This window comes from Quercus lobata, chromosome 10 (genome assembly GCF_001633185.2).
Source record: "Quercus lobata isolate SW786 chromosome 10, ValleyOak3.0 Primary Assembly, whole genome shotgun sequence".
Taxonomy (NCBI): Eukaryota; Viridiplantae; Streptophyta; class Magnoliopsida; order Fagales; family Fagaceae; genus Quercus; species Quercus lobata.
Genome location: NC_044913.1, coordinates 25,402,399 through 25,414,464, shown reverse-complemented (window position 1 = coordinate 25,414,464; position 12,066 = coordinate 25,402,399). Strand labels below are relative to the sequence as shown.

Here is a 12,066-nt window from a genome sequence, read left to right as displayed (position 1 = left end):
GTTTAATTTCGGTTTTTTGTGTTGGTCCTGGGCCAAGTTTATTGAAATTTTGCGGTTAGGCCCAAAATATATGGACCTTGGGATACTTCAATTTCAACTTTTCTTTTTTCATTTTTAATCTTTTCCCCCCTAAAATGAGTTCTTGTAGCGGTATAAAATCTCACAATATTTTCACAAGTTAATGTGTCAATTTATCCTAAGTCAAAAATAAGATTGAGAAATTCTAGGCAAAACAAAAAACTCACAAAATTTTCATCACACTCTTTTTTTCTTTTTGAGATAAAAGACTATTATTTCATTCAATCAATAGAAAACTTCTGTCAAACAATACAATATTGGTAGCATCACTATGGATGTCTTCTAACCAAATTTGAGGATTAGAAAAAAACAAACTTTGCCAATCTGGCTAGTTTATCAGCTACGCAGTTACCTTTTTGCTTCACATGAGAAAACGAATAAGATCCGAGTGATGAAGCTAGGAAGCGAGAGACTTCAATGACGCGTCCAAAAGGAGCATGCATTGCAATTTGGAATTGAGGCTTCGTATAACAGTCTCCGAATCTCCCTCAAAAACCACTTCCTAGAGCCCTATCTCTAGAGTGAAAGCTATCGCCATTCGATAAGCCAGAGCTTCAACATCGTACACCGTTGGGGGCAAGACAATCCTTTCCGAGAGTGATCCAATAATCTGACCTACAAGGTCCCTGATCACCACCAATGTTCCTTCCGAAGTGATGTCCTGGAAAAGAGCACCACCGAAATTGGCTTTGTAAAACAGTTGTTGGGGAAGAGACCAGTGAACTAAGGATGCAGAGGATACCACAAGTGAAGGCGAATCCTAGACTGAATGAAATTCCTATAATCTTTCCATCGCATCAGAGTAAATTTTAGAGTATGGCAAAGATGGGGAATTTAATCTTGTGGCATTGCGTTTGGCCCAAATGCTCCAAGCAATGTAGGTAAAGCGCTCTGCTAAGTTTTGAACATTGACATTAAGATTCCCTGTCAATAAGTCCTGAAAGTTGACAAAGTGTTCTGAGAGTTGGTGATGACAGTTTACTTCATCCCACCATGTTTCTTTAACCACTTGGCAGTCCCAAAGAGCATGTATGGTATCTTCCACACCTTCATGGTGGCACTCACAAGTAGAGTTTTGAGTCACCTTTTGACGAAAGAGATTTTTCTTCGTCGGTAGTGAATCATTACAAGCTCCCCATAGGAAGTGTTTAAGTTTACTTGGGATGTTGAGGTTACAAATTTCCTTCCAAAACACCCCTTGGGCAGAGTAATTTGAGGTCCCCGATTTGGATGCCAATTCAGCTTCATGGGGCACAAATCAGCTTCATGGATGCCAATTCAGCTTCATGGAGCACCCGCTCAGTTATCCAGCTAGATCCATCTTCCTTTAATAGAGCACAAACCCACGTATTTCCAGGAAATTTTTTCATCGGTCAAATAACTCTACTAGAATGGAATTCTAGAAGCCATTTGTCCCCTCTGATGTAGACATTTTTTCCATCGCCTATCCAACAAGAAGATCCCAGATCAATCACTTGTCATGCCTTTAAAATACTCTGCCATGCATATGATCCCTTCATGTTTACCCCCTCGTCCATGATTGAACATCTAGGAAAAGACTCTCTCTGTAGACACTTAATTTTGCACCCATAATTTAATCAAGGAGAATGACTTGAATGACCATTCATGTACCCTAAAAATTATTATTGCATTACATGCATCATTTTGTCCTTGCATTACATGCATTAATTCATTCATTGCATATCATAAAAATGATCTTGAGGTTCTAACGGTTGCCACAGTATGCCCAGTTTTCAAATCGGACCGTCGGATCGAAGATATCGCATAATCAAGTTTGCACGGTCAGTATGCATTGTATGGGATGAAGCTGATCACATGTGATTAATTGAAATTAATTTTGATTGGTTGATGATTAAAATTAATTAAATGAATTTATGTGATTGGTGGTGCATTTTTCTTAAAGTGAAATTTGTTGCATGGGATTAAAACAAATAAGTTGATAATATTTAAAGACCGTGGATAATTAGGCTTTTGGGATAATTATATTCAAAATAATTATTTTAAAATGTCATAGTTATCACTTTGGAATGAGGTTTATAATGAAAATAATTCTGAAATTCGTCCAAATACCGTCTTAGAGTTGAAAAACACCTCAAAAACGTGCTAATCAAGTAACAAATTTCAGATTCACGTTCTGAGGCACTTTTGGCATAGTAGAACTCAAAATTAGGACTAGGCTCTTTCTGGAAAAGTTGTAGATAATCGAATTTCCTTTCAGCTCTAAACATTTCAGCTTAATCAGAATTTTGAACTAAGAGATATGATCAAAATACAAAACTGGTTCTGATCTGAAAAATCAGCTTATTCTTATCCAAATCTCCTTTTTTTAGGATTTTCCCCCATACGTTTTTTGCTTTTTTCTTTTTCAGCATTCCAACCTCTATAAATAGAGGATGCATCTCATAATTCAACACACTTTTCACCCTCTAGAGAGAAACACCTTTTTTCTACACTCTGAGAGGCACACGTTTTGAGACTCTCAAATTGTTGATATTTGCTAATCCTCTCTGAGATTTGTTGTTTAAATTAGGGTTTTAACCCTAAAACATACCCTCAAGAACAAAGAGTGCTCATGCAAGAGGTTGTTTCCTTTACCCTATCTCTTTCTTATGCTTCTTGTTTATAATGATGAATGTTCTTTTATCTATGAATTGTTAATCATTGTTTTGTTTAAAGCATGATTGTTTTTTTATGTGATTGTTATAATCTTTTTCTTGAATGTCAATAATTTGCATGTAAACAACTCTTTTTCTTAAAATAAAAACAGATCTGCATATTCATTAGATGTAGATCTGACTTTTTCTTAAAAATAAAAACTAATCTATATCTTCACTAGATGTAGATCTGACTTTTCCATAAAAATAAAAACAGATCTGCATCTTCACTAGATGTAGATCTGACTATTTCTTAAAAATAAAAAACAGATCTACATCTTTATTAGATGTAGATCTAACTTATAAAAACAGATCTGCATCTTCCTTAGATGTAAATCTGAATTTTTCTTCAACATAAAATGGATCTGCATATTCCTTAGATGTAGATCTAGATTTTCTTTAATCAAAACTGGTTTGTGTCTTCATTAGATGCAAATCCAAACATTTTTTATCAAAAAAAAAAAAAAAAACTGTTTTGTATCTTCCTCAGATATAGATATGATTTTTTTTTTAATGCATGCAGATTTTTGAAATAAAGAAAAAGATTAAACATGATTGAGTTTGTGTTTTTTTTTTATTTAATTCATGTTGCATAAATTTAAATTATGAATGAAACTCTCTTCTTAAAAAATCTTTTTCATTCTTTTAAAACATATAAAAAATAGATCTGATTTTTCTATTGTCAAAACCATTTTTTTTTATCATCACAGCACTAATCTGGATTTTTATCATCAAAAGCCACTTTCTCTACATACTACAAAACATATTTGGTATTTTGACAAACCAAAATCAAATTTTTTTTTTACCAATCAAAACAGATCTGATTTTTTTTTTAAACAAAAGAAGAGACTTCATTCATAAATAAATTTGTGTGATTTAATTTTTTCACATGTTCAACACATCATTCATGACATGCATAAAATGGTACATTGGTCACAAGAGTCTAGAAAAACAGACTCTGTCTAGACAAAATGGGTGCCTAACACCTTCCCATTCTGTAACCTAACTTCCGGATTTAGGTCTTTGGCTAAGTAAATCTAGCCCTGTCTTTACTTTTTATTTTGGGTGGAATGTAACTAGGACAACAAGCCATGTATTTTTGGTAGATTGTAACTAAGACCTAAAGCTATGTAATTTTCAAAAATTTTAGGATATGTAATCTTTTATTCAATTAATGAAGAGAACAATTCAGTCATGTATTTATTTATTTTTTCTTATTTTTTGTATAAAAAAATAAGTGGCGACTCCACATCACTTACTCAAAAAGAGAGGTGCCCCAAAAGGTACCCGAATCTCTTTTTTGAGGGACGCCTTTTTTTTTCGAGGACTCAAATCCATTCATTGATTGAATAAAAAAATTACATATCCTGAAAAACTTAAAAATTACATAGTTTTAGGTCCTAGTTACAATCTACCAAAAATACATAGTTTTGGATCCTAGTTACAAACTACCAAAATACATGGTTTTTTGTCCTAGTTACATTTTACCCAAAATTTAAAGTAAAGACAAGGCTAAATCTACGTAACCAAAGATCTAAATCTAGAGGCTAGGTTACCGAATGGGAAAGTGTTAGGCACCCATTCTGCCTAGACAAAGTCTGGTTTTCTAGACTCTTGTGACTAATGTACCTTTTTATGCATGTCATGAATGATATGTTGAACATGTGACACTAAAATTAAATCACACAAATTTATTTATGATTGAAGTTTCTTCTTTTGTTTAAAAAAAAAAAAAATTCAGATCTGTTTTGATTGGTAAAAAAAAAAAAAAAATGATTTTGGTTTATCAAAATACCAGATATGTTTTGTAGTATGTAGAAAAAGAGGTTTTTGATGATAAAAATCTAGATCTGTGTTGTGATGATAAAAAAACTGTTTTGACAATAGAAAAATCATATCTATTTTTTATATGTTTTAAAAGAATGAAAAAGATTTTTTAAGAAGAGAGTTTCACTCATAATTTAAATTTATGCAACATGAAATAAATAAAACAAACACAAGCACAATCATGTTTAATCTTTTTCTCTATTTCAAAAATTTGCATGCATTAAAAAAAAAAAAAAATTAGATCAATATCTAAGGAAGATACAAATCAATTTTTTTTTTTTTTAAATAAAAATATGTTCGGATTTGCATCTAATGAAGACACAAACCAGTTTTGATTGAGGAAAATCCAGATCTACATCTAAGGAAGATGCAAATTCATTTTATGTTGAAGAAAAATTCAAATCTACATCTAAAGAAGATGCAGATCTGTTTTATTGTGAAGAAAAATTCAAATCTACATCTATGAAAGATGTAGATCTATTTTTATTTTAAGAAAAAGTTAGATATACATCTAATAAAGACGTAGATCTGTTTTTATTTTTAAGAAAAAGTCAAATCTACATCTAATGAAGATGTAGATCTGTTTTTATTTTTAAGAGAAGTCAGATTTACATCTAATGAAGATGTATATCTATTTTTATTTTTAAGGAAAGTCAGATCTACATCTAATGAAGATATAGATCTGTTTTTATTTTTAAGAAAAAGTCAGATCTACATCTAATGAAGATGCATATCTGTTTTTATTTTAAGAAAAAGAGTTGTTCACGTGCAGATTATTGACATTTAAGAAAAAGATTATAACAATCACATAAAAGAAAATCATGCTTTAAACAAAAAAATGATTAGCAATTCATAGATAAAAGAACATTCATCATTATAAACAAGAAGCATAAGAAAAAGATAGGGTGAAGGAAACAATCTCTTGCATGAGCACTCTTTGTTCTTGAGAGGATGTTTTAGGGTTCAAAGAAACTTATTCAGTTATCATTGAAATCTAAAAACTCTAATTTAAGCAGCAAATCTCAGAGAGGATCAGCAAGTATCAACAATTTGAGACCCTCAAAACGTGTGCCTCTTATAGCGTAGAAAAAAAGGTGTTTCTCTCTAGAGGGTGAAAAGTGTGCTGAATTATGAGATGCTTCTTCTATTTATAAAGATTGGAAAAAAAAAAAGAAAAAAAAAAAAAAACACATATGGGGGAAAATCCTAAAAAAAGGTGATTTGGATAAGAATAAGTTGACCTCCTACCATAATTCCAACTCCTCCTTGTCGCACTGTTCAGTTGGCTAACTTTCTGGTTGATGAAGAGATTGCTCGAGCCTGTGATGGCTATATTGCTGCAGGAGTAGAGTCTCAAGTTCATTTTTATGATATGCAATGAATGAAATAATGCATGTAATGCAAAGACAAGCCGATGCTTGTAATGCAAGAACAAATTGGTGCATGTAATGCAATCATGATTTTTTGGAGGTGCATGGATGGTCATTCAAGTCATTCTCCTTGATTAAATCATGGGTGTAAAATTGAGTGTCTACACTCGCTTTAAAGACCTAGTAGAAAAGGGAGATTGTCTTGTGAATTAATCTCCAGACCTGTTTTCCAAGGATAGCAAGATTGAATTTTTCAATTTCCCGAAAGCCCAAACCTTCTTGGCCCTTTAGCATACACAGCTTGTTCCACACAATCTAAAGAATTTTTCGAGTCTCCCCGTTATATCCCTACCAGAATTTTCGAATGAGTGATTCAATATCTTTGCATAAACGCTTTGGAAGTTTAAACCAATTCATTGTGAAAGTGGGCATAGCTTGTAGGACTGCTTTGATCAACACTTCACAGCCTGCCTATGAAAGGAGCTTTTCTTTCCAGCCTTGGATTTTATGCCAAACCCTTTCGCGGATGTAGCTAAAGCTTTGCCTCTTTGCTTGACCAACGAAAGAAGGAAGATTTGGCTATAATTCAAATTGGGAGGTAGCTGAAACTCCCAGACGATCTTTGATGATGGACTATGTATGGTGGTCAATATTAGAGCTGAAGAAAAGATGAGTTTTGTCCCAATTAATCTTTTGACCAAAGGCCCATTCATAGATGTCTAGTAATTCCAGAACAGTAGTGTAGTCATGGTCGTTTGCTTGACAGGAGAGCAAACTATCATCAGTAAAAAATAGGTGTGAAACTTTAGGTCCATCCCAACATAAAGATTCACCTCGAATTTCGCCGCTATATTCAACCTATTGAATAAGAGAGTGAAGACCTTCTGCACAAAAAGAAAAAGGTAAGCCGATAAAGGGTCCCCTTGTCGAAGCCCTCTTTAGGATTGAAATAAACAATGCAGTTTACCATTGATCATGACAGAGAAAGATACAGACTGGATACATATATGCACTAATGAAGGTACTTTGTAATTCAGAGACTAGATTGGGGAGACGTCTTTTTAGGCAGTTTGCTAGTCTTGGAAATGATTTTGTACAAGACGTTGCAAAGGCTAATAGGGCGAAGGTCTTTTGCTCTATTTGGGGATTTTGTTTTTGGAATGAGGGTGAGGAAAATATAATCTTTTTTATTTTATTTTAACCTATGGTACCTAGGTTGACAACTTTGCTTCTTGTAAAAATATTGTAAGATTTTGTTATGTCCTTCTAATATTGTTTTATTTCCTAAAGTTTGCTTGGATTTCATTTTTCAGCATTTTAAACTTTTAAAGTTTATTTCTCATCCCTAAAATTTTTAAATAGTTTATTGGCATAAATAAGGACGAAAAAAAGTATCGCAATTTAGCTAACTAAGCTCAAAATTCATCAACATCAGTTCATGCAAAGTTTTGTTTTTTATTCTTTCTTTATGTATCATAAGGATGAAGGAATTAAAAGAGTGGATGATAGTTATTGTTATGTATGAAGAAAGAGAAACAATTAAAAAAGCAAATAATAAAATATAGTATAAAATAAATAATATGATATAAGGTGTTTTGAAAAGTAAGTGTAAAATAAAAAAATTAGGTTCTTATGCTAAAATATACATAAATTTTTGCACGAGCTAATACGAATTCTCTTAGCTTTGATATATAATCAAAGGTGCTAAGGATTATCGTCATGGAGTACTACACACACATGAGAGAGAGAGAAACTGAAACCATATATATAATGCACCCAACAGCCAACAGTGCTTTCTTTTCTTGGGATTATTCATCAACAATGAACGAGTATAGACAGAAAAGTTCTACGTAGTACATAACAACAAGGATTGGGGAGGAGTTTCCCCTATTTGACATCGAACTAGACCAACTTAATTGAAGATAGACAGAGCCACGAACAGATGGCCAGAGAAGCTTCCCTATTTTAACATACCTATCTAGAAGAACTGAACAACAATACAACATTAGTGGCATGGGCTTAGCCCCATCAATAACCTTGCGACTACAATGTAATATTTCCATTTGTCGATAGGTCATATATATATATATGGTTTAAACAGAAGAAATGTTTACAAGAAGTTAGTTCTCGCACTTTAAGATTGCTTCACCACATGGAGTCCATATTGAATGGTTGCTCCGATTGCTGTTGTTGCACAGATTCTAAAACCTTAGAGGAAGAAGCTTGCAAATTTGAACTTAAATGCTCACTTCCAAACTGAGAAAACCCTTGTGGCATATACGAGTAATCTGTACTTGTAGCGTCTCTTGGTTGATAATTTCTCAGTTGTAATGCCTTGAGAAGCAAGGAATTCACGGAAAGACCAGAGCTTAGCAAGCTTGAAGGCCATGAGAGTGATGGAAGACTAGCCGCAGCTGCTTCCCTTACTGCAGCCCAATTATTCATGTTCAAGTTCATGTTCATATTAATATTATTATTGTCGCTGTTGTAACTATGCGGTGATATGTTACTGAACCCACTTGATGAATTTGCAATGTTATTCAAATTTGGTAACTCAATGTCTCCAAACTCGTTTACTATAGAGTTTGTATCGCATGGAGACTCAAGAGATGGCAGCGTTGATGGTGTCTGCTGTGGTTTTTTCATTGCACTTTTTTGGAAAACCCTACAAACCACCCATTCTTCCTGGAAACAAAGAAAGGCCAACAATCCATCAAGAATTGCAAAATAAACAATTTACAATGTTAGGATTGAAAGTTTTGTGTGTTTGGTTACCTTTGACGATTTGAAAGGATGCTTGTTTTCTAGCCTATATTCATGCATAACCCAATTGCTTTTCTCACCCCTAGGAGCTCTTCCCTTGTAAAACACTAGGGTTTTCTTCATCCCAACTAACACTCCAGTACGAAATATTTCCTTGTCCTTCCCTGTGGTTTTCCAATAGCCTGCTTCAGTGGCTCGGTTGGTTCGAAGACCTGTTGGGTATTTTCGGTCTCTCATGCTGAAAAAGTACCATTCTTTTTCGCCCATGGAAGCCTTGCCTGAACCACATAAAGTGATTTAACATTAGTATTTGATTTGTTCTCTTTACATTGATATAGGATCTTAGAAGTTAATTATTTAAGAAATTTTACCAGAATCATATTTGAACATTTTTTAACTTTCAGGATTCATTTATACTAAGATGGACTCGAAATTCATTAGTGGGTTTGTTTGGATAGAGTCGTTTAAAGACAATGATTTGAATTTAAATTTTCTATTAAAATGACTTAAAAGAGTATGAAATTAAAAATATATATTATTACTTAAATTTATTGACGAATTTGAGAATTATTTTGTGAATTTAAAATAATTAGGTTTGTATAAGATATCAGTTCAAATATATAAAACATAAGTTTTTTGTTTGAGTAATAATTTCAAAATTCACAGACCATGTGTTGTTAAATTTATATATAACAATTTATACAAATAATTATTCTTCAAATCTCTTAATGTTAATCCTCAAATCCAAACCCAACATGGGGAAAAATTGGAAAAGTGAAGGATTCTACATGACTCATCGAGTATCTTAGATGGAAATATTAAAGAAACTATTCATTCACATAAAAAGTCAACTTTAGCAATGAAGAAAATGTCATTTGTATGGAAGTAAGATCACCAGAAATTTTTTTTATTTTTTTTATTTTTTAGGTAAAAAAGATCACCAGAAAGTTGTAGGTTACATTGTGTATGAATTTTGTTAGTTGTGTCTTATTAAGTCTATTTCATACACCACAACAACCATTTTAATTATGCCCATCAAAATTATTATGAATAGAACATGTTGATAACTAAGGAGCTAAATGAAGAAAACAATTGTCATGATCAAGAAAGGGAAAAATTAAAGAAAGAATTTGTTTGGAATTAAAGACATCAACTTTTCCCTTTTCAAAGCTTTACATTGTTCATTTTAGAGGAAAAAAAATCTAAAAAAAGAGTCTACAAATTAATAAAATCTATGAAGTCATGAAACTTTACAAAGTAATGATATTTTGAAAGAAAAACTAAACATGTGAACCTAAACAACATTAAACTATGTTTAAAAAAAAGTGGAAATTGTAAAGGTTGAAATAATTAGACATGTCAATGATAGATGCAGAAAAACAATCAACATTCAGACTACCTGGGAGGTCCCAAGGTTCACACTTGTTGAGATCAACAACGGCTATAGCTTTTGACGTGAAACTAAGATCAGAAACCTTGCGAGTTAGATAATACGTAATGAGCTCTTCATCTGTGGGGTGGAATCTGAAGCCAGGAGGCAGACTTTCCTCCATATATGATCTTTAGTATTTGGAAGCCAAATGATGAGGCTGAAGAGTACGATGATGATGATGCTCTTAAAAAGAAATATAGCTTGATAACATCACCAACATGAGGTTTTAATGGTGGGTATTTAATGTGTTCTATAAACTCACACTTGAAGAAGAAGCTGCCATAGTTAGTCTTTTTTTTATGTTGTTAATTACAGCTAACACGTTGACAAAATGATGGGGCATGGAAATTACGTGGCTTCTTACACGTATGTGTGGGTGTATTTCCTTAATCGTCACTAGGGTTGTAGAGTTATTACTCAATTACCAAACGTAGTTGTCTCATTGACTGAGCAACAATTCAATTATTTCAAAAGAGTGGGTCAGAAAAAGTTGTGCCAATTAAATATAAACCTTAAAAATTTTGTAGTGGATATGAGTGCAATTCTTTGTGCACGAGGGTTGATTCTATATTACAACAGTTTTGAAATACTAATTCTCTCTGTCTTTCTTTGATCCTGTCCAACCACCTTCACCCATTTCTAACCACCGAAACTCTAATCTCTCACCATACTCCAATGAGAACGTAAAGCTTCAAACCTTATACTTTCTCTAATTCAAGACAGTATATTAATTAATTTTTTGCTACCTGGCGGCATTCACCGTCATTTCTCTCTCTCTCAATGTGACCGACGTAGGACTGTTCATATATCATTGTTTATTTTCTTCCATTTCGTCTATGAATTGTTTTTAAAGTCATTCCAAAGTAGACAACATATATATAATCATCGCTGTCGCTTTAATTCAATTTATTATCATAATCAATGTTTCTCACTAAACTTCTTTGCAAGATACACATTTTTCTTTGGTGTTGATTGAGTCTATATAATGGCCAATCATTTGATAATTTTCAGATAAGATTAAACTCACAAATATAACAAAATATTGGCATAGAATAATTCGAGAATTGACACTCAAGACCTTACATTAGGATGATGCAATTATTCTTATTAATTATTTTTTAATGTGGACAAGTATATATTACTAGGAGTGGTTAAAATGGTCACCAACCCACAAGACTGTGTATCTAGGGTAAGCATGTATTTCTTTTGGGTTCTTTTCTTCCTTCACCTCCTTTGGACTTCAAAGATCTCATAAATTTCAATCCTAACCCGGATTTTAATGTATATGTTTCCAGCACCTTAAGAGTTTCTAGAAACACGTGCTAGCTCTTGCACGGGGGCTTCTAGTAGAGCTCTCTTTCTCGAGGGTTTATTTTATTATTATCAATGTTTTGGAAAAATACACAACTATACCTTTCTTGAATGACCATTCAAATGGTATAGTGATATAGAATAATATGCATCTTAAAAGTGCTTCAAAGATACAAGTGATATCAATCAAGAAAGCAGACTGATCAACTCTTGAAGTGGAGATTTGAGTTCTACTAAATAGCAAGGATTTTTAATATTTGGCATCCAGTATAGGAGCTAGTTTCATTATCACCTTTGCGGAAAACCAAAAAAGATCTAATAATTAAACACTTATTTTTGGCACGAAAGGTTTTAAGGTTTTAACTTAGTTATACAAGAGTTCAAGTCAATCTAAGTAATAGGATGCCAAATTTGGTTGTAATTCATTGGTTGATGCAATTTATGTCAAGGAATTTTTATTGTAGGACCGACCTAGTCGCTTTCTCAAAATTGTGTCAGTCATATTGCACTAAGCAATGCTCCCTCATGACAGTTGCTCGATTTGGTCGGTTTTGGGAAATGAGAGAGAGAGAGAGAGAGAGAGAGAGAGAGAGAGAGAGAGAGAGAGAGA

At 32.9% G+C, this 12,066-nt stretch overlaps 1 protein-coding gene across 1 annotated transcript; it reads right to left on the bottom strand.

Annotated features, from left to right (window-relative positions):
- Positions 1–7,718: 7,718 nt before the first annotated feature.
- On the bottom strand, positions 7,719–10,362 carry LOC115965454 (NAC domain-containing protein 92). The gene is made up of 3 exons (XM_031084685.1): positions 10,113–10,362; positions 8,726–8,991; positions 7,719–8,635 (listed from the first exon to the last, which is right to left on the bottom strand). Exons 1-3 carry the CDS (start codon positions 10,264–10,266, stop codon positions 8,096–8,098), a joined length of 960 nt encoding a protein of 319 aa, XP_030940545.1. The 5' UTR covers positions 10,267–10,362; the 3' UTR covers positions 7,719–8,095.
- Between the last annotated feature and the right edge of the window lie 1,704 nt (positions 10,363–12,066).